The sequence below is a fragment of the Ylistrum balloti genome, unplaced genomic scaffold (assembly GCF_031769215.1).
Source record: "Ylistrum balloti isolate Yb309-2 unplaced genomic scaffold, AGI_CSIRO_Ybal_v1 Utg370794, whole genome shotgun sequence".
NCBI lineage: Eukaryota > Metazoa > Mollusca > Bivalvia > Pectinida > Pectinidae > Ylistrum > Ylistrum balloti.
In genome coordinates, this window is record NW_026782463.1 from 1,351,561 (window position 1) to 1,379,409 (window position 27,849).

The 27,849-nt window shown below is 35.7% G+C and overlaps 2 protein-coding genes across 3 annotated transcripts; one reads left to right on the top strand and one right to left on the bottom strand.

Annotated features, from left to right (window-relative positions):
- Nucleotides 1-1,885: 1,885 nt before the first annotated feature.
- Nucleotides 1,886-27,517, top strand: LOC132558521 (zinc finger CCCH-type with G patch domain-containing protein-like). Of its 2 annotated transcripts, XM_060223091.1 has the most exons (14): nt 1,895-1,970; nt 2,636-2,993; nt 4,556-4,652; nt 5,453-5,574; nt 6,238-6,462; nt 6,628-6,722; nt 7,011-7,073; nt 7,891-8,048; nt 8,441-8,613; nt 8,906-9,014; nt 9,223-9,411; nt 25,497-25,618; nt 26,128-26,210; nt 26,770-27,517. In XM_060223091.1, exons 2-14 carry the CDS (start codon nt 2,904-2,906, stop codon nt 26,906-26,908), a joined length of 1,665 nt encoding a protein of 554 aa, XP_060079074.1. In that variant the 5' UTR covers nt 1,895-1,970; nt 2,636-2,903; the 3' UTR covers nt 26,909-27,517. The 2 variants fall into 2 exon arrangements, with proteins under 2 accessions (XP_060079075.1, XP_060079074.1); XM_060223092.1 differs by lacking the exon at nt 2,636-2,993 and having other exon boundaries at nt 1,886-1,970.
- On the bottom strand, nt 12,404-14,614 carry LOC132558514 (uncharacterized). Its single transcript, XM_060223081.1, has one exon. It carries the CDS (start codon nt 14,612-14,614, stop codon nt 12,404-12,406), a length of 2,211 nt encoding a protein of 736 aa, XP_060079064.1.
- Nucleotides 27,518-27,849: the final 332 nt, after the last annotated feature.

Genomic DNA, 27,849 nt, shown 5'->3' on the forward strand with positions numbered 1-27,849 from the left:
AATTCAGTCATTTGGAACGATAGAAATTCCACTCTGGCTCATGAATTCACCTGAAGTTGACTTTTCACTTCATGAAATGGTTAAATCAGACACAGACAGTGCTAATTGTGAATAAGTGAAATTGCAGTTAAAATATGAAACATTTCTACATTTATATACTGATGGTTCAAAACATAATGATAAGGTTGCTGCGGCCATTGTTACACAAGATGAAACCTATGGATGCCGGCTACCGAACAATGCCTAAATATTCTCGGCAGAAGCGCAAGCTATCTACCTCGCCCTTGAATATATTCAAAGAAACAAGAGCTTTTATCCATTCAGACTCTCTTTCTGTTCTACAAAGTTCTGGCACTAAAAATATTGAAAATATTTTCATTCGTAGTACCTTAATACTATATCATGAACTTGCTTTTAACTTTCGTATTGCTTTTTGCTGGGTTCCTGGTCACGTGGGAATACCAGGCAATGAAAAAGCAGATCGTGCCGCAAAGGAAGCTTTATCGCTACCACCTGTTGTTTTTAAACTTCATTTTACCGATTTAAAACCATTTCTCAAACAAATTTTAAAAGCTCATTGGCAGGAGGTTGGAATATCTATACCAATAACAAATTGCACTCCTGTTAAACCTGTTATCAGTGAATGGTCTCCATGCTATAGAGACAACCACCGAGACGAAGTTGTCCTTGCCTGTCTTCGGATGGGTCATACATACCTTACACATTCATATATGTTGAAAGGCGAAGATAATCCTTGGTGCATAGGATGTGATGAGCCATTCGCCGTTAATTTTTTTATTGGAATGCAGTGACCTTCTGTCTACTCGAGAACGTTTTTATCGTAACATTACATGTCTAAAATCCTTTTTGAAACTGTTGAGATTTGTAAAATTCCACATTACCTGAAAGATGTTGGTCTTTACAATAGACTATGACGTACCCATTTTAATCTTTTGTGTTAACATACCCATTTAAGATTTTTAACATTTGTCTTTTACCTTTTGGTTTGTTTAATGTTATTTCCTTTTGGATCGCTGTGTGTTTTAACGTTTGATGGCCCTAATGACATTTCATGTGTTGACAGGCCGTTAAGAATGTAATACTACTAATAATAATAATTTTCACAGCAACCATTGACGTACGAATATTATGTATTTCTATATTATACTTCCTTGAAGAAAAAAAATCAAATGAACACATGAAATTATCAAAGTATTTCACGTCGTTATTTGAAAAAAAGTCTTGCCTAGGAGCAAATGACAGACATTCTTGTTATATAGTTACAAAATTATTAGCTGAAATTTTCGTTCTATCCTCCCTTGAAACGATATGTTATGATGAACTTATTTCTGATACAAAAAGACGCAATGTTCGTTATTTCGCCTCATGTGACAAGAAAACGAAGATTATCGGTATTTCGCGTCGCGGAATAATATTGTCAGTATGGTGAGCCTCAGGGTGGCCATCAAATATTAAAGCGAAGAAACTGTAGATGAGGAGGTGAAATATTTTCTTTCCGTTCTGTTCGAGAAGTCGATTTTCAGAGGGGAAAATACATTATCCCCATGGACGACGAATTTAATACATTAAGCTAAAAATCAGCACTACTAAGCAAAACCACTATTTGCAAAACGATATATTAGTACCTAAAGCGCAAATGTATTATTTCTCATCACATTTGTTTCATATTGGCATACATATAACAAGTAAAAACTGAATTGTCCATTTCATTTTATTACATTTACTTCTCACAGAGCGTTTCAGCCGCTTCTCTTGTCTTATCGATCACGTCTTTAGTTATCCCTTTCACTTGTAAATGCGAAACTAAAACCAAACAAGCTAGCTTTACCAATATGGCAGCGCCCATATAAAATTGTAAATATATATGTTAGAGCTAGGCCAGTTTAAAACACATATGAATAATGGACGAAAGCAGCATTGAAACTTCTTTGGAACTTTATAAAAGCCAAGTAAGATTTATTTTTTCCCTATTATAGCGTTGGTAATGAATATAAAAGACACATTTGTACGGTACTGTAAGATGTGTACTGAAGTACAGACGTTCCCCCAAACCCATTTCGCCCCAACTTTTATTCATTACACCCTATGTTAAAACCGATTTCGTCCCATATCGGCCCAAAAATGTTCACATTGCCCCAAACCATTTCGCCCCAAAATATCGGTAAAGAAACCATAACATGTAATTCCTTCAATGATGTACATCTGTACGTTCGTGTAATTCCATGGTGATATGTCCAGTTCGTTTCAATAGTTATATCAATGAATATTATCACAAACTTCGAAAAAATACAATAAAGTATTAGGACAATTGATGGAACAAACGACACAGGGGGGCTAACTCTTCTTTATTTGTTGCTAGAGTTCGATTTTCCTCAAGACTCGATGTGGTATTTGGATTTTATTAAATTTTGGAAAATTCATTTTTGATTTCTTATTTGTTTAACTGTGAATAATAAATATATAAATGATATTGAATGGAATAGTTTGATCGGGTTTCATCAGAACAGGCTTAACAATTATGTTCTTTTATTTTGTTTTTCTTTTTGGATGTTTTTTTCCCACTTATATACACACACTATACATTGCACAAGGACATTGGGAATGTTCTCTACAGTCTGTATGTTTAGGGTATGTTCCATCTACACAACAAGGCTGTTGATCTTTGCAATGGCTTTCAACAAGCTTAAGTCTATAACAGTGATATCAGCTTAATACTTGTGCCAAAGCCGACAAATGTTCACCTGAAATTCCCTAGTTGAGTGGCGCTGGAGGTGGGACAAGGTTCCCTCAGCTACCATCTGCCTCTATAGAGGTAGCTTGGCTGCCTCCTGAAGGAGAAGGGGGACAAATACCTAGAAAGGAGGTGTTAAATCACAGGCTTCATGTCTCAGGCTCCTGTGCCATCCTTCACAATCGTTGCTAGTTCATGTCTCAGGCTCCTGTGCCATCCTTCACAATCGTTGTTAGTTCAGGTCAGTATGCCAAAGACATTAAATGATCATATAGAGAAGCTGTGGACCAATATACAGTTTCTCGAAAAAATATATAAAAAGACTTATGTAAAAATACATATTTGTAGAACAGAATTTTACGTTAATTTATGCAAGAAGACTTTATACTCCTGTGCTCATTCATCAAAATGTAATTTAGACATTTTCAGCCTTGTGCAAATTCGCAAATGCAACAGATTTTGTTATTTTTAATCTACATATTCCATGAGCTTGACTAGTTTCTGATCTCTGATTGTCACTGCAGAAAATGCCCTCAAAACATGGTTCCACCTCATCTTGTGGAACAAGGGGCAGTAGAAGATTCGTGGCTTGTTAGTTTATCGTGCTTACAATAGATTTTGGATCTCAAAAGATGTTATGAATACATACACACAAACTTTTGCAGTGCAGTATTATATGGCAAGTAAACTTAACATACAACAACACCACTTAAACTTTATTTATTGATTTAGAACTGAAAAATATACATATACATGTATATGTCAGCGCTTCCTTAGTTGTTATTTAAGTTATTCCCCTTTAACCATCATAAGTTTTAGAACAGTTCAACACTCTTTAGGGCAATATGTGTTTTTGGGCGATATGGTTGGGCGCTATGAAACAAATTTGAGATAATACAGCTGGGGTCGAAATAGATCATGCGTGTCAAATTTTCTCATTGTGTTGAACCTCAAACATTGTGGGAGTACTGTATATGATGCACTATCATGATTTTATGAGAGGAACACAATCATGACCACGCATGGTCAATACTAATCCCTTTTGGCATACTTCCGTGGGACTCATTTATTTCATTTAGAAACAAGGTGAAAACACCCAAAAAAAAGTTAGATAGCTGAACACTGCAGCCAAAGCAGAACAAATTAAAGTCAGTGATATAAATTGTCATTTAGAAACAAGGTGAAGTTAGATAAAGGAAATAGATATTTATCAGGCAAATATATGCAGTGTCTCATTGGCTACTGGGCCATGTTAAAGAGTACTCTAACAATGTTAGCGACTCAACCCAACACTAAACTTTTGACAGGTGCTAAATATATACGTAACATTTGCCAATGCAATCAGGTGGACTTTGACCTCTTGAAATAATGTTGCCCTTTTTTGTTGCAAATGTTGGAAAGAACTTTATGTGATCTCAAGGAAAATCATTCCCCATCTGAGTAACTGTAACAGAGGTCATTATTTATTTCAATGCCTTGGCTAAGAATTGAACACGGAACCCATGACTTACTGACGCTCAACCAATCAAGCTGAAGAGAAGTTCTCTCTAGCCATGCGACATATTGTGACTAGTATTTATTAGGGTTACAGTAACAAAAATTATCATTCCAAGCAGTGATTGTTACTAAATCACAGGTTTACCAGATATTACCCATATTTGGAGAGATGCCCAACCTATTAATATTAGGAATGGATGTATTCTTAGCTTCATTAAAGTTCAATTGTATTTGAAATATATACATTTTTTGTACATGCAGAATGTGGTAATATTATATTATAACAGTATTCTTTCCTCTTTGTAGCTTTCCCAAGTAAACCAGGCACTGCAAGCGTCAGGACAGAATGATGATTTAGTGAAGTTGCAGGCCGACCTTCTGGAACTCATTCATCTGACGGAAGGTTCTTTTCTTATGGTCTTATACACATGTATAATAAAAAAAGTTTACTGTATAATTCATCACATATTCATTTAATGCTTCAGTTTGGGAGCGTCTTCTTTGCAGATTTGAAATTTAGTTCCCAGCTGCAGTTTTTACCTGTATGTGAATGTGTCTATGTTGACAGAATATGTCAGAGTTTACATGTGTCTCAGTGTTTTTCCTGCCTGAATAACTGGGTGCCATAATCAACCCCATTCCAAATACATTTAAGCCTTATATTTCCCAAAACAAACTTTACAATTCCCCATATCTGATGATTTCTAAGAAGTGTGGAAACATGCCTTTAAAAAAAAGAAGAAAAATTATATTATAGTTTTAAATTATAAATTATATTAGCAAATTTTGCACAAAATCAAAAGTGGAGTGAAGTGTTAAAACAGGTGTAATGTGTAAAGCTGGAATTTACACTGCATTGTAACATTGATAAGGATGCTAGTCAATAAAGAATTATTGTCATGTAATAATAAAATATCTCATTATTTCTAAATATATTAAGCTATATGAAGGACGCTTCTCATTAAATAATTATTGTCGTGTAATGAAAAAACTGTATCATTATCCCTAACTATATTAAGCTATATTAAGTTATCAGTTTTGATTGGTTAGCTTAAAAATAGTTTTGATTGGGCATAGGAAACAGACATTGGTCAGATGTGAAGATTAATGTTCATAAAACAGCAACAATTATAAACAGATGAGCTTGATCATTGTACTTAATAAGCATGTCATGTTTATATTGTTTCTCTAATCTTTACGTAGCATCGCTGCTGTCATTGAAGAAAAGCAACTTATTGAAGTCATTGGAACAAGATGATCATGTGACCGAGGAAACAACTCAACACAACTCAGATGATCTAGATTCTGAATATGCTGCTTTCCAGGTAGGATATTTTGAGGCTACACTCTTAACTGATTGTACTGCATTAATGATCTGATACCCAGTATCTATGTTACGGTACATCTTTATAAAAATCAAAGATTTACATTCTGAACAAAACTAGGTAAATTGTTAGATGCATACAAAGTTTCTTTATCATTATAGATCTTATAGTAGATATGTAGATACATGTATCATTTGTATGTCGTTGGTAACTATGGTAACAATGTACCATCGTCATGGCCGATCTTCAGTAGATACATAGGTATCTATATAGATCATGGTAGATTTTTGTGTAATTACATGGATACACTCTATATATGTAGCATGGAGAATCCTTTATAAATACACATACATATCTATGTCAAGGTAAACCTTTTGTAATATACACACACATCAGTATGAAGGTAAATCTTGTGTAAATCTGCAGAAGTAGAACTGAGATATCAATATTAAATATTGAATATTATGATTGTGGTTTCCTAATTACCAATGGATCAAACCACATCAACTGTTTCATCGCGGTAACCAGTAATCAATTAATCTTTCTGTAGAAAAACTTTCTTTTTTTTTTTTTTGAATCTGACCCCAATAAAGTACCTGCGCACAATACCCAAATGCACACTATACCTGCAAATTTATGGTATTGTGCTCTGTTACTTTACAGGCCATGCTATCTGATGATGTGACCAGTCCAAATGAAACCCTCACACAGGCAGCATCAGATTCACCAGAACAGGATGCCATTCCCCTGCAGACTGATGATGAGCTGAAAGAAATGATAGGGATGAAGTGTCGTGCTGCCTTTGTACATGACTGGGGTGCCCTAAGCTACCACAATGCCATTATATCTGGTGTTGTACCTCGTACATCCACAGAACTGATACCGAAGGTACATGTTTAACCTAGGTTATCTCCCTTGATTCAATAAAGGTAGTTTCTGTGAAAATATATCATGTTTTAGTACAAGTATATTGTAATAGATGAAATATTGCTACAAGCCATATAAGACTTATGTAAAAATATTTGTCTTTGTATGAAATATATTTCTTCATAGGTATCAGTGATGTTCTGCAATCCGACACACAGATCCATGCTGCCTTGTAAATACCACTTGGAGGGAAACTGTAAATTTTCTAATGAGAGATGCAGGTAAAACCTATTAAAATCTCTTTATTTTCATTCTGTGACAGATATCAGATTTAAATCTTTTGTAACAGCATCAGTTAGTAATTGATAAAGTAATGGTGATGGTATTCGAATGTTGTTTTTACATAAAAAAAAACAGCAAGAAATTTTGAATGAATGCATTCACTTAGAGTTCAAAGTCACAGACTCTTGAGAAATGGTAGATAGTGAATTATGAATCATATAGCAGTAACATATTTAAGTCATCAGCTGATATTTTAATGCATTACAAATGAACCTTTCATTTAACAGATTTTCTCATGGTCATACTGTCGAGTTGGATGAATTAAAGGAATTCCTAGAGCCAGATTACAGGTACTGTGTACTGTATTGAGATTTAGAATCTTAAATGTATATCTCTTATACTAGTACACCTGATATTACTTTGGAGTATATCGGCTATGTTTATTGTTGTAGAATATGTTGAGGTATCTGGTATTAAAGTTGACACAAGATTACCTCAAAAGACAAATGCACACTCAATATTACCTCAAAAGACAAATGCACACTCAATTTTACCTCAAAAGACAAATGCACACTCAATATTACTTCAAAAGACAAATGCACACTCAATATTACTTCAAAAGACAAATGCACACACAATATTACTTCAAAAGACAAATGCACACTCTTACCTTCTAAGGGGGATGAAGTTCCTCTGATTTGTATGGAATTAGAAATGTGTCGGCAAGGAGTTTCCATTTCCTGGATCACCTTAGGTCATGGATGTTGTGATAGTTGTCATAGAAGTAGCTGACCAAATATACTTCCCTTTGGTGTGGGAGGAGACAGAGTTCAATGCTTTCAATGAAGTTATCCATATTATACAACAGTGTAATGGGGAAAACTGACACTAGATTGAGGAAGTGGGTATGTTTACAGATTGATCAGTCATGGAAAATTAACTGCATCAGTATTTTAATATTTATCGATGGACCGGGTAACTGATCCACATAATGAAAGAGGTAATGCCTCGGTGGTGCAGTTCTAAGTAACTTCATGCCAAGAGTAATGCACCAAATGCATATATAATCTGAAGTTTATTGTATCAGAGAATGAACAAACATATTGATTGAATTCAGATTAATTTTTTTTCTGAAAACTTACATAAGTTTGTGCATTGTCATTGTAGTACCTTGTCGTTAGGAGGTCCTTGCCTTGCTCAGTATGAAGATGACCTCTGGTACAAGGCCGTGATTGTTGATCTTCATGACGACCACCAATACAGTGTTACCATGGATACATATGAAGGAGTTCACAAGCTTGATATAAAACATATTATTCCATTAGGTAAAATACTGAAATGAAAATCATAAAACCCTATCAAATCACCATCATTTTCACTGCAGGTTCCTTACCAAATTAAGTAACAGTTGGTTTTTAAATGTTTGTACTTGAATATCATTATATAATTGTTGGTGTGTGTGATATACATATAATGAATCATAGCCTGTATTATATCATTTTCCAACTATTTGTAACCAGGCGTGTTGCCAAGAGATTGTTTTTGAAAAAAACCTGATTTATCTCAGTTTTGAGGGGTGTTTTCAAGAAGTTAGAGATAAAGATGGGAAATGATGATCATTGATCAGTTCAAATTAGAATGAAGCAAAACAATCAAGTAAATATTATTGAATTACTTCTGTTTTTATGATTTTGTCATTTTTATGTTGTTATATTAGAGCAAGCAGAGGAGATGATAGATGATGAGGACAATGATGCAGGTGATGATAAGTCAGCTGTACCCACACCGGAGTTATCAGATGATGATGATGATGAACTTAACCTACCTGTGTATCTCTGGAAACCACCAACCATGTCCCAGGCTCTAGGGACATGGGAGGCTCACACAAAGGTGAGCCTTGAGTTTGATCTAGGACAGAGGACACACACTGGGGGATGTGACAATAAGCACTTTACATCAGTGATCTGAGATTTAGAAGTATTTTCCTAAGAATTATTTAGAACCGCTGTAGTTAAAAGAGATCACTCTTGTCAATGTACCGCCAGATTTCTCGGGCAAGTGTCATAGTGTAGCTCACTGATTGAGCTAGATGGTTACACAAAATATAACGTTAATGTTTATTGTATAAACCAATGTATAGTGCATTATATAATAGGGCATTGTAAAAAGTATTATTTTCAAGGGGATTGGCTCCAAACTGATGGCCAAGATGGGGTATGTCCATGGTCAGGGCCTCGGGAAAAGAGAGGACGGTCGTGTGGAACCTGTTCCAATACAGCTCCTGCCCCCAGGTAATATAAAAGCGAATGCGTGTTTCCCATTCCCAGTTCAGCACTCAATGCCAGACAGTCATTTGACTCAATTTTTAGCATGATGATATATAGGAGGTTGAGTAAAACTTTTCTACTGAAAAAGTTTCGAGAAAATGGTCAAAGTTGTTACCTATCTGTTTTATTTGTTAGTATGTTTTTATCACTGAGGTTGCATTGTCTATTTTAGGAAAATCATTAGATACTATTATGCAGCTGAAAGAAATAGCTGGAGAACATGACTTATTTGATGTTATGAAGAAAAGAGAAAAGAAACAGAAAGCTCAGGAGAAAAAGCAAGCTCAAGCTTATGAAGAAATGAAAACAAAAGACCAGAATGTGTTTGACTTCATGAACAGAAAACTGGGAGGGAAGAAAGGTATTGCATTCTTTTTCCATTTTTATTTAAATGTCTTATTTTCCTTTAACTGAAAGGGAAGGCTGTTTGTGATTTATCTGCTTATTGCAATATTCATTATTAGTTGACATCGTAAGATCACTTATCATTGGCAGAGTTTATGCGATCTGCAGCACCTATAAAGTCCAGCGATCCTACTAAGTCTCCAAACCATGATAAATGTGAAATGGTAGAGTTTCTACCACAATAGCTGGGTTCAATTCAACTCCCAAGTCAACAATTCAATATTATCACTTGTGTAAACAGAACAAATAAACCACACTTGGATTAAACTCTAAACACGTTTTGATTATCTAACACAGTGAACTTTAACCTCTTTGGACTGGGCACGTAGAATAATTTGACAGAAAGGGTGCTTCACATAGTTGCAGATATGAAACATGCAAAAAGTAATTCACATTTTTTTGTATAAGTTTAATTTTGACTGGCCTACCACAAAATTTCATGGTAGGAAGTTTAAGGTGTTGCTTTTTAAGCACAGACATTTTACATTAAGATCCATGGTCAGAAAAGTGCAAGTCCAGCTGTAACTGGTATATAACTAGATCTGTCATCACCTTGACACATCTTTCATATATGAAATGAAGCTGTTTAGCTGGACTTTAAAGTTTTATGTTTTGTGGGAAGGCATGGAAGGTTCCAAATTTGGCATGAAACTTTCACATAATTGGAAACCTCCATTTGTTTATTACATTGCATGCACATAATGAAATACGATTATTTGAATTTAATTTTGTTTGAGTTTTTGTGAAATTTTATTTTAAATGATGTGAAAATCACATAGGTGAGGCCATGAATCAAGCAGTATATAAGTATACATCTAATTAGTCAAAATGCACTGTGTTTTATTCAAATCACCCTTCATACATGGTTTGTTGTCTATCCGTCTGTCGTCCATCACTCCGTAAACAATTTTTGTTATCGCTATTTCTTGAGAATTACAGCATAGATATTTCTCAAGTTTCATTCATATGTTTCCATTGATCCCTAGTTGTGCCTATTTGATTTTGGTACTGATCAGAAAAAACAAAATGGCCCACAAGTGGCCTCTTTGATCTTAAATTTGAAAGTTTGTTATCACTATTTCTTGAGAACTACTGTATAGATCTCTCTCAAATTTCATGTATAGGGTTCCTTATGTGCCTATTTGAGTGACTGATCAGAAAACAAAATGTCCGACTGGCAGCGTTCTTGGATTTGGCCTAGAAAATATTGTTATCCCTATTACTGAATGGATATCTCTCAAATTTCATACATATGGTCTCTCCTTGTGCCCATTTGATTTTGTGACTGATCAGAGGAAAAACTGGCTTCCATGCAGCCATTTTGGATTTGACAAGTAAAGATTATCTTCACTCTTTCTGGAAAGGAATGTTCAAATGTCTTATCTATAAGAGCAAAAACAGAGATGAGAAGAGAAAAGAAAGGAAAGGATCCAACTTTCAAAAAGCAAATAAAGATAAAACAATGGCGGACGGCAAGATCTGTCTGGGATCTCTTGTTTATATCAAGACTTCATGTTGACAACAACACATATATTTACTGATTATATTACCGAGGTTTTGATGAATAAGTAAATTACCTCTAATCTGTAAGTAACAAAATGAGATCAAGTCCTTAACAGCCTGATGAAAATTTCATATGTTTTATCTTACTGAAATAACTTAATATTTCTCCTGTTTGTATACTATTGGCATACACTGTATAACAAGCCTTTTCGGCAATACACTGTACCTTATGTTAATTGTGTGAGAGTTCCATTCTATACTTTTATTTCCTGCTCGTCTGTGTTGGGAAATTTGAAATTAGATACTTTGTTTTTGACACCACATGGCACAGTTATTTTGAAGCAAACTAAACTGGTAGTACAGATTTACTTTTCACAAAACAACAAATAACTCATTTCAATGTAACAGATTCAGTTTCTTTTATTTAAATATTTAATGTTTAACAGTGAACAGAGGAAAACAACAGATACAGCTTATTTTATTTAAATATTTTTATGTTTAACAGTGAACAGAGGAAAATAAAATAGTTTTTTCATTCTAGATATCCAATTAAGTGTATATTGTTTGCATTCTTCAGACCTAATTCGTAACACATCTAATGATTTGTATATGATTATTTTTTCTGGTTGGTCCTCTCTAAGCTATTTTCAACATTTTCAAGTACTGTGATTTCACCTCTATAGAATTTATAGTTTGCATTATGTACCGTATGACATACAACCTAGTTTATCTTTAAACATATCTTTTGACTGTATAATGAAGGATAAGATGAATTCAGGATCTGACATAAACACTTCATGACTCTTGATCTCTTAACACTAACTAGATTAGATATTCAGAGATATCCAAATACAACAATACCGCTTGTCTGTGTCTTTTAATTTGTAGCATCATACAAGGCATGATAATTATGTTTAGAGTCAGTTTGAAACATCTTTTAAATAAGTTGCTAGGTGTAAGTGTTCTGTTTGTTACTCAAATCATGATATGCACATAAGAAACCAATATTTTTTTAAAAAAAAAAGAGAACTATAGAATTAAATCGGTTTAAGATTATATTCAAGTGCAGTGAAATATTATCTGTGATTAAATTAAGATAAAACTTCCGTCATTTTAATTAAGAACATAATTTGGTTATCTTGGTTGTGACTTGGGTACATGTTCCAACTTATTTGTAAAGATATTGATAAATAATGCTTTAAATTTTAGATAATTTATCTTATATGAGGCACTTTACAGTCAGCATTTTAGTCAAAATACAAGATTCCTATGTGCCATTTAAAATATTATTTTTAGATATTTTAAGAATATAGTTATATGGATGGAAATATACTATACTGCTTGAACGACACAGTGTTATAATAACCCTTCTCTATCTTTTATATAAGAATATAACCCAGCAAGCTAAATGTTGCCGATACATCGACACACCTATATGCAGTTTGTTAATCACCATCAAGGCTTGAAACACTGCCACGGGATTCAGACCTCCACTTGGAAGACTTTTTGCGAACAGAAAATTTCATATGGTCAAAACGCTCTCTTGGGGATGAAGGCAGACTTCCCGCCCGAACATCCTGTGATGAAAATTGTGATAAAGGATTTGACTCAGTCTGTGCTTCCAGAAGCTGTTTTTTGCACATGGCAAGAATTTTTCGGGTATGTTGCATGTCGTCACCGAGTTGACCACGTCTCATACTTTCATTCAAAACAGCAGTGTCTCTATTACTGTCAGAATATCGATTTGCATCAATTTCACTTGTGTGTAGAAAGTCTCTTTCCCAATCAATGTTGCCTTCAGTATTTCGTCTGTGGTTTGATGGAAAATCTAGTGTGTAGTTGAATGTTCTATCATCAGGTTGTCTCGTTGGGGTACAAGGAGGTGAAAACACGGGTTGATCTGATGCTTGATATCCTCCAGAATTCCTTCTGTTGGATTGAGTGAAAGGGCTTCTTGGATGCAAGAATTGCTTTGAAAATACTGCACCTGACAAAGGACCTTCCTCGGCGTTTGGAGATTCTATAGACTGACGTCTGCTTCTTGAATGAGAAGGACTCATTTGCTTGGAAAAACTTCGTCTTGCCGAGGAACTCCTGCTTCGTTTAGTCGGAAGTCGTTCTGCTTTGAGTTTTTCTATTGACGGTGATCTGCATGTTAACGTAGAGCCAACCGATTTCATCTTTATGAACGGATTTGTTGTTTGGGAGTCTGTCTGTGATAACATTCTACCAGATATTGGCTCAGAAATGCTTCTGTTACTTATCTGTTGATCAGTATCAGAAGTAGATGTCGAAATGTTGGTGGCTGGACAAAACTCCCAAAAACTTTCCGACTTTTTCATAACATTTAGGCAACCAAATATATTTTCAACAATCACATCCTCATCTGTTGGTATACTAAATTTCATATAAGGCTTCTCAAATGACAGTTTCTGTCCGTTCAGTTTTTGTTTCCTATTGACTATCATTTCTTCAAATACCGGTAGTTCGTCGCTGAGACCATGATCAAGAAGCATTCTTGCTAAATCTGTCATAGCGAGTATGCCTTTCAATCTGTTATGCATGTATGATTTATACTTCTCGATCACTTCCACCATATTGATATCATGCCAATGAGCTTCAACCTGAAGCAGGAGTTGTCGTTCCCAACCTTTTATCAAGTCTTGTAGTTGAGCTGACCTTTGTTGAATTCGGTTTTGGAGGTTCTGTTTCTGTTGGTTCCATCGGTCCTTTTCTTTATTCAAATTATCGATGGAGTAAACGATAGCGAGTGCCTCAGTTTGAAAGCTTGCCAATTCGTCTTTGATACGGTCACGTTGTTTTTGTTCTTCTATAATAGGGTCGTGGTTTGCCGACGAGAGAACTTGTGTATCATCCTGTGTATAATGATCTGTTATATCTGCGTAATCCTGCGGAGGTTCAAACTTCAGACTTCCTATTGAAAAGTTACTGAACTCGGAGCAACTTTTTACCATCTTCTGATGTTCCTGCTGGAACAAAGAAACGTCTGTTTCTGTAGAAGGAGATGTAAGATTTGATTGATTTGGCGTTTGTTTCTTGTCGTATAAGGTCGAAATCGAGTTCTGTTTCGTTAGTTTACACTGTAGTGTAGCATTTTCTTTTTGTTCTGTGGAATTATCATTGAACACTTCGTCAATTTCATTAGCGTTTCTGCACTGAGAGCTATCAGCATCTTCGGAAGAGTTTTCTTTAGGAAGAACCCTTCCTGTGTCAATGCTACCTGTACTGCCCCTGTTTGAAGGGAAATCCTTGCAATCTGTTCCAGATGCCTCTGACGTTTCACTAAATGTCAGCGAGTTAGAATTCTTAATTGAACGGTTTCTTTGTTGTGTAGGCGATTTTATTGTGATCTGATTGACATTGGACAAAATTGCTCTCTGTAGCACCACATTATTTGGTAAACTGGCAACGCCTTGCACAGGCAGTTCGAAAGGTTCAGAGCATGAAGGACACGATGTAGCTCTGCCCTCCGAGACATTGCTATCACAGTGGTTGGACAGGCACAAACAGCAGAAACTATGAAGGCACGGAAGAAGCTTGGGACTTTTGTAAACGCTGAAGCACAGTTTGCAGCATATGATTTGGGACAGCGGAGGTGTGGTGCAGCTAGGGTCAGATGCTGGCGGGGGCTCCATGTGGTTGATGAGAGATGAGCTCTTAGTTAAACGGACTACAACGAAAAATAGAAAGAATTCATTATCAGGTGTAGAAATGATATCACTAAAACATGCGAGAGTGAGAGAAAATATTATATATTTTTTTACGAATATGTTTCTGATATCTGGTGTTTAGGTATGCTAGTGTAAAGATATTTAGAAATCATTTCATTAAATGCTTTAGAAAGTGTAAATAGCCATAAATTCGGAAAATGTTACAAATCCTCTGTGTAGGCAGTTTATTGGAATTATCTATCGATAAATGTCCACATTTATTACTTCAGTAATAGTGTCAGATTATATCGCGTGAGAGCCGAAATTGCGTAATCAGTAAATGCTTATGCGGGTGAAAGTTGATAACTTCGCGAAAGAGCCGAAATCACGCCATCAGTAAATGTGTGTTCAGATAAACGTTTACAACACCGTGAGAGAGCCGAAATCACGTCATCGAGAAATTAATGACATCGCGAGAGAGAAAGAGAGATTTCGTTACCAGGAAACGTGCATATACGTGGATGTTAATAACACCTCGAGAAAGGCGATTTTGCGACACCAGTAAACGTGCCTATATGTGAACGTTGATCACATCGGAGGAGAGCCGAAATTACGTCATTAGTAAATGCGTGTATAAACATAAACATATCAGTAAAGGCGAGTATGGATCAAATTGAATGCATCGCTGGAGAGCTTAAATCACGTCATCAAAAATGTATGTACAGATAAACGTTGACAACACCGTGAGAGCCGAAATCACTTCATCAGTAAACGTTTTATAGATGTATAGATGAATGTTAATCACATTATGAGATGGCCGAGATAAGGGTAGTCGGTGGTGATATCTTGTTTCGTAATTGTTGTAAGATAGCGGAGTGTTTATGTCTATTGTCGCTGGTTCGTCATGCCTCTAAAATGGCTGTAAACTGTTAAATTTGTAATGGGATATCACATTAGTTATTTTAATGTGATGTTTCCCTGCATATAAATTGCGTAAACATGTGTTGAAGTCATAGCCTCTAAACCTATCAGACTGATACTGAATTCACAATGAAATATAAAAACTTAATGTAGTTGCAAGACGTTTATTTGCATTTGAAAGAGATAATTGCAAATAAAGCATATATGCTTAAAAACTCTACATATACTGTCTATCTTGTCAAAATATCGTGAGATTTTGTCAAGTTTAACGGGGCTCACAGCCATTGCTTGTGAATACTAATTATGTTAACCACTATCTCCTGAAAAATCATATAGAATTCGCGGTAAATATTCCCCGTAAATCATATACATCTTAAACATCATTGACTTCAACTTTCTAAGAAGTCGTAAACACATTACATAATATGTAACAAATATACCACACTACGCAGTTACCATCAGACTTGGGTTATGGTCATTTTCTTAAGCTGTGTCGTCTGTCGATTCCCATATGTGATAACTGTATGGTCTGCATCTGAACCTCTGGTGATTTGTTATTGATATGTTTGTATATCTGAAGTCTTGTTGTATTTGTAGATTTGTATAGTTTTGTCATTTTTTTAAGTTTAAGAGTTACATCTGATGTTTTAAATTTCTGTATCTTAATACAATGTACTTAACATCTGATCACGAAATTTAGTTTGCAGACTTCTGTCCCAGAAAATTGCTGTTTTATATACATAATTTTGTATATTGACTATGTTAATTTGCAGCTGTAACCTGCATGCCACTTTATTCGAATAGTGTCAATGTTTTAATACAAGAAAAATTACCAAATTTATTTGATTATGGGGCTGGTCCACCATCCATCTGTGTTTTAATTTTCTTTCGGTCACTTTGGATTTTCCTTACTCGCTCCTGGCTTTAAAAACAGGCCCTTGGCATCATTGACGAGTCCCAGAAGTTTGTTTTAGTGAATTGGTTGGTATTTGAAGCACTTTGAGTGACTACCCATGAAATAGGATTTAAATATTCATAGGAGTATGACAGGGTTTAGTTATTCAGCTTAGGCAATTTTTCAAAGAACTGAAGCAAGTTCTTCCAGTTTGAGTTCACCAAAAGTCTCTAGATTATTTTGCTGTTTATATCAAAATATTTGTTAAAATTTCAGGAAAATCGGAACCGGTAATAGGTGTCATTTAAAAGCCAAAAGATTAGTATTTCAATTTAAGTTAATTTTATTAGGTTCGACAGGGGTCGGTATTTTCTCAGTTTGTTAAAACAATTGTGTACATAGTCATATTATGTCAGTTTTTAATAAGTAGATTCTGCTGCAAGTTTCAATGTCAAAAATAAATATCTATATTGTTAATAAATGAAAATTAACTATCTCGTACTTGAAAAAAGGACATTTTTCAAGTTTCTCAAATAAAAGTTTTCTTGAAAGAAAAAAAATCCGTTTTCAGTGCATCAAATACTTTTATCAAATTATTTGGCTCATTATCTGAAGTGTATACAATGAAAATCTCAGAAAATTGAGAACAGGTAAAATTGCCATTTAAAAGCTCGGACAAAATTACTTTTGCATTGAAAAACAGTACAATTATCTAATAAACAGTATTCATATAATAATTGCGCCCATGTTCCTGAACACTTCCCATATTTCACGTGAAGAACCCATTGCACACAAGACAGCCTTCACAAAAATATTTTATGGGGAAAAGTCAGCATCATTTTTGATGGTACATATATTTATATCAACAAGAGTAATGACCATCAATTCCAGAGGGCTTCCTATGGCAGACAGTAAGAAGAGCAGCAACTTGAAATTCATGTCCATTGCGTGGCCTGATGTATAAGTTTTGGATACTATTGGCCCTTACTATTGAAGCACCAATGATGCAACAATCACGAAGCGCATTATTGATCATTTTGGGGGCTGGTTGCAAGACAGCGACAATGTCACGTCAGTCAAAAATTCTTAGAACTTTATATTGTACATTTTATGAAATAAAATGAGATGAGATATTCATGTAGATTCTGTAAACTTTAGGACGAGTTCTTTCCTGCAGGAGGAGTATGTATGACGCAACACTGTCGGGGAAATTTTCTCTGTAGCTAGATATGTTGAGCGTCGGATTAGTAAGTCAGAGGTTCCAGGTTCGATTCCTATTAAGGCATTGAAATGAATCCGTTACAATGAATCCATTATAAAATTTATAGAAGGAAGAAGAATGATAAATTTTATTCTTTTGTCCAAATTGCAGTAAAAATGTATATAGTGATCATGTATATCTTGATGAACATTCATGTGAATTTTGCCTAATTGCGAATTGCTTCTCTGGGATAAAAATGAAGCTTGTCCTTAAAGTATTTTTTCTTGTTGAAACTGACATGGTGTCAAACTCATTTTTATTGACGTGTTTAAAAATCTTGAAGGAAAATATATAGCACCATTAAATTAGAAATTTATACGTTTTCTTTTTGCTGATTCTCACCATGGTCGTTATGTTAATGAACGATTTAAGCAAAAGATAGTCCCGCAATTAAGGTTCACAGCGCTTGCTCCTTGTTTCTTACACTGTAACACCTGGTCTTATGTGCGGCGATGTTATACAATGTTACGGAAGAGTTATGGTAACAGAAGATGAAAATACCACTATATGATGTCTGTCTGTTCTTCGTCATATGTATCTTAGAACGGGAATTTTTTAGTTGCCCTCCCAGAGGTCAGTCTGGAAGGGATTTCGGTTGAAATGATTATCTCCATTGATATTGTTGCACTGAGTTTGACAGCAATAACAGAAACGGAAAGGAAATCATTTCGTCCACCAGTCAACACTAATCTCATGATACGAGCTGTTGTTTGGCTTGCGAATTGTCTGGTGGCAGCACTGTCTGACATAGGAAAGTCTTCTTCGTCTGGAATGTATATAGTCTAGAAAGACTTGTTAGTCTGCTATCCTGCTCCTGGGGATATTCTCATTAGCCAAATATCTCTGCGGTCGTCATACTGAGTTACCTGACGTAACTCCTCCGTTTCATTGTCCGAACATCACTGCGGTCGTAATACCGAGTACCCCAATGTAAACTCCTTCGTCTCATCCGGACATCCCTGTAGTCTTATGACTTAGTTCTCCGAAGTTGTTTCTGCATCTCGGTATCCGAACATCACTGCTTACGTAATACGGAGTACCCCGATATAAATCCTATACGTCTCATTGACGAAATGTTATTCTGATGTCCATATTAAAGCTAAAATCTCGACGACATTCCCCCTCCCACAACGCCATGAAACGGATAATGCTATTATATATACATCCCTGATGCACAATACAGACACATTTACCTAGCGCTCTGCCAGAGAAATTTCCGCTTGACTTGCGTATTTACTGCAGAAAAGATGTCTGATTAGTCGTCCCTGCTGAAGAGAAAGCATCGTTTGTTTTACGTCCCAAGAGTGAAATGTCATTTGTTACGCAGGTCATTCCAATTAGAATCGATCTCGCCTCTTACCAAATCGAAACAAATTTTATAACCAACAACTTATATTGTTATGTCTAGGTTAATAACGTATGCTTCACATTAGAACAGAGATTAAATTGAACTCGCTAGCCACATTCATTGGATGAATTCCCTCTGGCTGTGTATACCACTGATTGCCTTGCAAATCGGTACGACTTGTGGATCACTTGTCGTTTATCTAACCAATGCCAAGTTATTGAATATTGTAATGGAGTATTAATGTACGGCCAGTCTGTGTGTTTGTATGTCACTTTTTTTACTTCATATTAACTGACATCACAGTTTATTGTCATTAGTATGTTGACATGTTTGTATAAATTCTTGCAATGCTACATGAAAATCGTTTTCTGCTTTGATATTGGTTGAAATGGTTTGATTGCATTGTTGTTAAATTGTACGAGACATATTTAGGTAAATAACCATTTAAAGACTTGACAGTGATTCACATTAGACAGAATTGTTCTTGTATTCTATTGTATTATATTCCTAACTAACATTTAGGTTCAGCGTTGATTTGAACTTATGCCACGTTCCAAAAGCGGTTGTATGCCAAAATATATAAGTTTCAGTTTTGACTTATCATCATATGTTTTCCAACATATCCATCAGGGTGAAGTGGGGACTGGTATGCATAGAAAAAATAATGCACATACCAGCCAAACTTGGTTACATCGATCAAAGACCGATAAAAATGGGATTTTCTTGAGATTTGATAAGATTTTCGTCTTGAGTAGAACATAAAGACATGTGTAGAAGGTACTAAATTTCATTTACACAGATTAAACATCCTGATTTCAAGGTCATGTTTTCGTGAACATTGTCAACGTCAACAATAATCTCAGTTAATCTAGGTACATCTATCTAAGCTGTATCCCTTGTATCAACCCATGAATTGATGTTATATGTATTTTTGAAACAATAACCGTAAAGTGAGGTACCACTTTAGTAGCCAAGTTACTTTACTCTGAAAGTTATTAATTTTTAAAGATAAAGTCCATTGTATGACTTGGTGACTTTATGACCCTAGTTGATTCATGTATGACCGCGAATTGAACTACCGATGAAAAAAGGTTTCTTATGCCTTGCGAATTCAGAATCATGCTCGTTGAAATAAACATCTTTGTGGTTTCCGTAACCGACCTGTAAACAGTTTTAATCCTTTAGTCGATACTATAAAACAAGATGGTGACTGCATCATATCGATTAAGTTATACAACGAAACGATTCTGATAATTTCTGGACGTAATCTACACATTGTTTAGTAAATTGTTTCTCATTTTTAACTTAGAGCTGTGTTTACAGTCTTTTTCACGTTTTGTGTACATTTTTCATCTTTTTAATATTGTCGCTACTTCGCCATGTCATATCTGTGTATGATAGAAAAAGTTTTATCTAATCAAGACCTATGCGTGTTTGCCATAGATACAGAATCTCACGTTTCATATTAAAATGCACACTTACTCACGTTAGCGTGCCATTTGTTCGCACAGACAGCAAGCAAATTAAGTATTACGGATGCCGTGTAAAATCGCCATTGATGCAAGATCTACTTTGGTTGCATAGGAGATTGTAGTTAATTTCTCTCTACAAAAAGCAAGAACATGTTTAGTGCAGTAAAGTGGTGTTTTTTTAGGCGAAGAGAAATTGCAAATTGAACATGACGTGAGACGTGTCCATTTTTAGTATAAAGAGAATGATTAGTTGTTCAGCGACATTTTTATATATATTTAATTTCGCAGTTCCCTTGGGCATCCAGTATGCTACAATACCAGGTAGGTAGGAGAATTCCTGATTTAGAAGATATATTGAGGGAACTGCTATCGATTTTGCCGTCATTTATACTGGCTAGTAACAAATTGGAAGTGTTGGGCAGAATGTGTTCAACATATTTGCTTCACTTGCTTGCTTCCTTCAACGAAACCTGCCGCTAAAACTAGAATCCTTTATGCAAGCTGCCACTGTAACAAGACGGCGAGATTAATGCCGTCTGCTCTGTTTGCACCGTGTGATTATCTATAATAGCATTTTTGACCTGAAGTTTCGCATTCCCAGCAGACAATACTGTATTTGCTGCCTCGCAGACTCGGTTTTGTATATTGATTATTATAGATATAGTCGTGTGTGATATCGGTTGATAGCACACTTAGTCTGGGTTATTTAGTAAGCCTGTGTATAAGTATCAAATAATATCAGGATTTTCAATGTAATATCTGATATCGTTTCTCATCGACACGCCTACTATGACTCAGAAAACCCACCTAATACAATTCAATACACTTGTTAACAGTAGGTCGATAACCTCTCCAACAGATTCCATGTTTCAGTAGTGAAAGCATAGTCTATGTACAAAGTTAATTTTTAGGCTACATTTGATTCAACGCTATTCTTACCTAGTCTGAAGTACTCCGTGATGGCTGTGCCTTATACGGGACCATAAGAACGGTCGGGATTATGGTCGGAACCAGTAGATATTCCAATGTGCTCTCAGTGTGATGTTATCACCGTCAATACCGTAGACTAGTGTTAACAAAATTAAAGTATGTTCATATGAATCTGCCTGTAGAGAATGTCACAGGTGGCAAACATCCTGTCATGCTTCTATGAGCTCCGATCTGTTTTCTGGTGATAAACACGAACGTAACGCAAGCAGTCGATTCTATCCATTCGTTCTGTTAGATTTTTAGTTGAAGATTAAGAATTGTTGTATTGGATGATTCCGTTGAAATCCAGAGCATCACGAAATATTGATGTCGGTGTGCGCCGTTATTTCATGAGATTAAAACCGTACCTCCTATGCTATTGTTAAACTACGACATGATCTTACATCTACTGTGGATACCGTGGGACGACCACTGTAGTCAGAATATGTGATAAAGTAATAAACGGTGTCCACACTGTTTGTCGAAACCCTCCAAGTATGAGCGGACGTGTTACATCAATATAGCTTGGTGGTCCGTGTGTGGATAGCGTTAGTGTTGTCTGCCAGCAGAAACTATCCACTACATTGTAACCATACTGTCGATCTTCATATGATGATAAAATCTATTCCTTAATCCGAAATAACTGGTTAGTAGAATCACAGACATCATATAGACATTTCTAATAGTGTCTCCAGGGTCTCCAGCACAGTGCTGTATCGTCTGTTTGTGTGTTTTCGGCTACAGGCCTTTGCCATCCATCGGCGAGAACCGTATATCGTAATGCAAGCCGCCTGTAAGATTTCCGGCGATCAGGGTACGACATCCCCACTTGGTTTTAGAGAACACGCCAATATAATAACTGGGATGCAGTTTGTATGAGAATTTAAACAACACAAAGAAACTGTCATTACTTTTGTTGATGTTTTCTCTCATGTTTGTAGAACTGTACATTTATAAATACATTATTATATCTCATCTCGGCTATTCACAATGGTAGATTTTTCTCCGTAACCTAGACCATAAACGGTTATCGACCACGTTGTAATGTTGCATGATTGAAGTTCCCCGGTCGATGCCTTCTGTTTATGCTTGAATGATTTAGCAAAGCTTGTAAAACACATATATATATCGTGAGGCTGTATGCTAATGCCTCTATTACAATCTATCATTAATCTATGACTCCTTGTCGTATTTACGTTGTGGTAGCGTTATTATGAATAGCATGAACAAGCGCTTACTTTACGGTAAAGGTTAAAAAGGTCACCCATCATTACTATTCTTAGATGACCTTAGTCGGTGTTCTAATTACGATTTAGACAACAGTTTTATCAAACTACCAAAGGCGAGGTCATCACTCTTTTTTATTTTCTCTCATTCGATATTTTAATTTTCGCGGTTTTGACTCGAGTTCTAAGCAAAAGGGAATTTTTTTCAAGGAAAACATTTAGCGGAATGTGAATTACCATTAATACTTTTTTAAAGATTTGCTTTTTCGCGGTTTTTGTTTTTGTTTTTGTTGTTGTTCTTATAATTTCTTGTCCGAACAGTAATTTCTATTCTGCTAAAAATATCTTGACAAACCATGCAATATAATTGTACCACCTGAAGTCGATGTGCAGACGATGTACAGGCCTTTGTCATTGTCTCATTGCAACCTTGACTTCAAGGTCAAAGGTCACTAAGTGCGTATTTCCCAATAATTTGTTGTCCGGGTGATAGCTTTCAAACCGTTGAAATATCTTAATGAGTTGGTGTGTACCGTTATCAACCACTGACGTAGATACGCGACGAATATTGGACTCATTCGAGTATGCCATTTAATAATCTTCTTTTTTTCTTTAATCAACTTCTTCTCAACAACCAATGGACCAATTGTTCTGATATGGTCCTAGGAGGAAGCCTGACAAAGTTTGCAAAAAGAAATGATATTGACCTATGTTCAATGTCACAAGGGTTATAGAGGTCACATTTATATACCAGGTGAGCGCTGCAGACCAATTGGGTCTGTTGTTTTATTATTGTACTCCTACTAAAGCAGCAACATCATGCATTGCTGATAAAAGGAAACACATGTTTTCGTTAACGAAAACAAATATCTAGTTCCAACCTCGGGCTAGTGAAAAATCAAACACCTGACAATAACAACCTTTTGCATGTATACCAATGATTTTCAGTTGATAATTCGCATTGATGAATGCCACTCATCTACGATGCGTGGAACTGATCAAATTAAAGACATTACACAGAAATGCTTGGGGAGTGTTCTGCCACATACCTGATAATATACGACGAAATGCGTCCAAAATCGCTAGAGAGTTTGGCTCCTGGCACAGACGTCGCTCCATCTCAACCAAATATGCTCGACTGAATAACACTTTGGAGACACAACAGGTAAAGGTAGCACGATGACGTACTGCTGCTGAAGATTTGCCTCAACAAGTGCAATATGAGGTCATGCGTTGTGCTGCTGCAAAATGATGTTACAGTGGTATTACGTGGCCAAATATGATTTCATCACGGTAGCGCACACCTGTAAAGTGGCTTTCCACTAAAACAAATGGGTTCATCCATGTAATGTCACCCCAGACATAATGCTCCCCTCTTCAAACTAATGACGTGGAATTACGTCACTTCAACGTTCTCGTACACCCGAACGAGACCTTCACTGCTATCAAGTTGAAAAGCTGGATTCATACATGAATAGCACGTCCGACCTGACTCTGTCGGTGAATCGTGAATATCTGCTGTACCATGCTAAGCATGCAAATCGGACGGTGAAGCAAACCTAGACAAGGAACGGGATGTCGTGGGTGGACGTTTGCCCCTTGCAGTCCGTTTCGTGTGGTCCTAGAAAAGATCCATCCCAATTCTGGAATGCTTCTAGGAGTCAATAAAGAGGACAAATAGCCGCTTACGCAAATATGACGTCCTTTTGCTATTGTCGAGCAATTCCGTACCGTTTTCGCCTGCTTAAATGGCCTCCACAAAGCACTTATTTATTCCTATGCATTATTAACTGTCCTAGCACATTATTCTGGTACAGTGTCCTCGTCCATCGCTTTGGACCGTAAAATCATGGATACAGTGTCCTCGTCCATCGCTTTGGACCGTAAAATCATGGATACAGTGTCCTCGTCCATCGCTTTGGACCGTAAAATCATGGATACAGTGTCCTTATTAGGCTTTACAATTACTTATCTTATCAGACTGTAGAAAGCCTGATCTATTGTCTGCACTGTGCCGATTATAATGTCATTTGTTAGACTAAAGATCCCCAGTTATATAAACATATAAGGTTTCCAGAATACCAGAAAAAGGTATTTAACTTTTTTTACAGTTAGACACGACTTCGGAAAAACATTTAAAACTAAAATACGCACATGGAACTGACATCTAGACAGGAAACCAAAGTTGTTAGGTTAGCCTCGACCTATCTATGACTATTCAAATGTGAGGAAATCGCAAGTAGATAACAACATAATTTTACAATTCTGGACAATACTACCTCATACTTCATAATCGACTCAGCTCAGTAGATCGTCTTCATACTTTACTGATCGTTACCTCTAAAACATTTAACCCATGTATCACGGTATCCGTCCGTGGATCATGAAGAAACTTTGTATCAATGGTCAGCATAACTCATATCCAGGCCTGATTCAATTGATCAACAAAGCAAAATAATCGCAGATGTCCATTTTAAACATGATAATCATCATATTCATACATGTTGTTTCCGCTTTAAAGCATAAAAACAAATCTGTGAAATATTAAATACAATTTGGTATAGATTAGCTATGCAATCCCTGCACTGTGTAGCTGTGTTTATTCACAAAGAGATCAACGAATACATACATTTCTCGACATTCCAAGTTCGATTAAAAATACCAACGGTTATGATGTCACCTGCTAACAATATCATATTTTTTATTACCAGACTTCTTGCAGTTATTGTCACGATGCAAACTAAACATATAAAGTTTCATTTTTGTTTGTTTTAGGAAACTTGAAGGATCTGGTGCCGCGTCATCAAAATATCAAGGAACCAAGTTCCAGTGGTGTTCATCGCAATATTTCTGAGCAGGACCTCAATACCAAATCAGAGAGACACTTGAACATTCAGGTAAGAAATTGACCACGTTATGCTGACGTCATTGGTAACAGTTACGGTATTTACAAAATATATTGAACTAGTTAGCTGTATGATGTTAAGGTCTTTATTTCACTTTGTCTAATTCTAAATTTGTTTTCAAAAGTACTATTCACTTGTATATCATGTACAATCTTGATTTAGACTGTCACACAAATGTTTGTTACAATCCATTTTCTATACTTTGCTTTTGCCGTGAGATGTGTTGTCTCTGTGATTTTGTCTTTTGAGATGTTGCTTCAGGGCGTTCAATTAATTCATCGTTACAACAATTGCTTCTCTCCGCTGTCTGATTTCGTAGTTAGATTTTTTCATTCTCCTATTCTGCAGTTGGATTGTTGTTTCATTCCACTCCCTTATTGTGTAGTTAGAAATTGTTTCTCTCTGATTATATCGTTACAAGTGCCTTTTATCTGTACTCTCTTATTTTAGTGTTAAAACAACTGGTTTTCTCCACACACTGATATCTGTTGTTATTGCAGTTGATGAAAACGGACGAAGAAATTAAAAATGTGAAAAAGGAATTAGAGAGGTTGAAAGAATCTTTAGCGAGAAACGAATTAAGGTAGGTTTACATGACACGTCTGTGCCTTTTTGTTAAGTAAAACAGTATTGGATCCTTACAGTTATGTAACTTACGAATATGGTAACGATAATCTGTGACAAGACACTTATGCTGTCATTCTCCACCTCGATCGATTTGGGTTTCTTTCTGTAAGTTAAAATCTTAAATGAAGAAATCGTACTCTTATTGCATACAAATTTGTATTGTAAATGCTTATAAGGAAGTGTTGTTAACCCGTGTTATAATGGGTATGTTTTGTCGTCCACGTTTTGCTCTAATGTACACTTTTATCATTTTCTCGAACATAAGCATCATTACAAAACATGTACATATAGGAATATATCAAAATATCTTCTTTGTGTCCACTGTTGCATGCCAAATGCTGCTGTAATTGTTCGAAATTAGTGTGTTGCAAGTTTTACATGACAATCACAACAGAAGTATGTTAGTAGTTTTTTTTTTTGTGATTTCAGCCATTCCTCGTTTAAATCAGGTATTTTAACAGTATTTAAGACGAAATATATGTGTTAATTGTTGCCGTCGATCTTATTTTAAACAGAGACAAGAATGTGGCAAGTAGGATTCGTCAGAAAATCGCGACGACGGAAGCCTACCTGCAGCGTTTGATGACGTCAGGCAACGCAATCCAGCAACACAAACAGAAACGCAATAACCATAAAAAACTCACAGTCTTTTAACAGAAATTCCTCTCTAAAAAAAGTTAGTAATACTTACAAAAGTCAAACATTTGGGGATAGATTAAATAAACGATACAATAATTGCCAATAGAAGGGCTTTTTCAAACGGTTAAACAGATCAGTACAAAGTTGTATTATGCAATATTGATCTTAGTACCATCGCCGTTCTGCTGTATTTGTATGTAACATTATAAACGAGGCTACTTAACTGGTGTTTCTGAAGTGTTGTCCTCATTATAGATCAAATTCACCTATTTACTTCCTAGTTTGCACATTCATGTTAACCATTCCAGTTTACATGTGTATTACATGGTGAGCCAGTATTTCGGATATATATCGACAGCCATTATCAAAGGCGGACATTAAGAAGCAGCAGTATTGTCCAAATTGTGGTATATTGGTTTCTACAATTTTATTTGCCATTTTCCGTAACTCTAAAAGACATGCCAAGTGTTAATGTTAATATATTTTATTTCATGATTTTTCACACATAAGTGTAAAACAGATATATATTTTTGACTTGTCTTAATAAGACCAGATAGTGGAAAATGTGATCTCAATATTTAAGACATTCACTCTAGCATGTATGGATGGATATTGATATGTCAGTTGTTGCAATTTATGAAATTGTGTAAATAAAATTAACTTAATATATTCATGTCTTTCTGGTCTCTGTAAACCACATACATGTTGAACATGGCGGCTAAGTCACGTGCACTTTTACATATACGTATGATATTTAGCGAATGATGGTAAAGGTACATGTATCGCCCCTAAGGAGTTCAAATAATGCGGTAAAGAGAAAGAACATTTTCAAGATGGCAGAAACCCTGTCTCAAGAAGTACCATGTTACTCAAATAGAAACCGTCGGACATCGCTCCATTTTCTTGGTACATCTTCGAATCCATTAAAGTTCCTGGTGAAATGATAATTGGTTAAC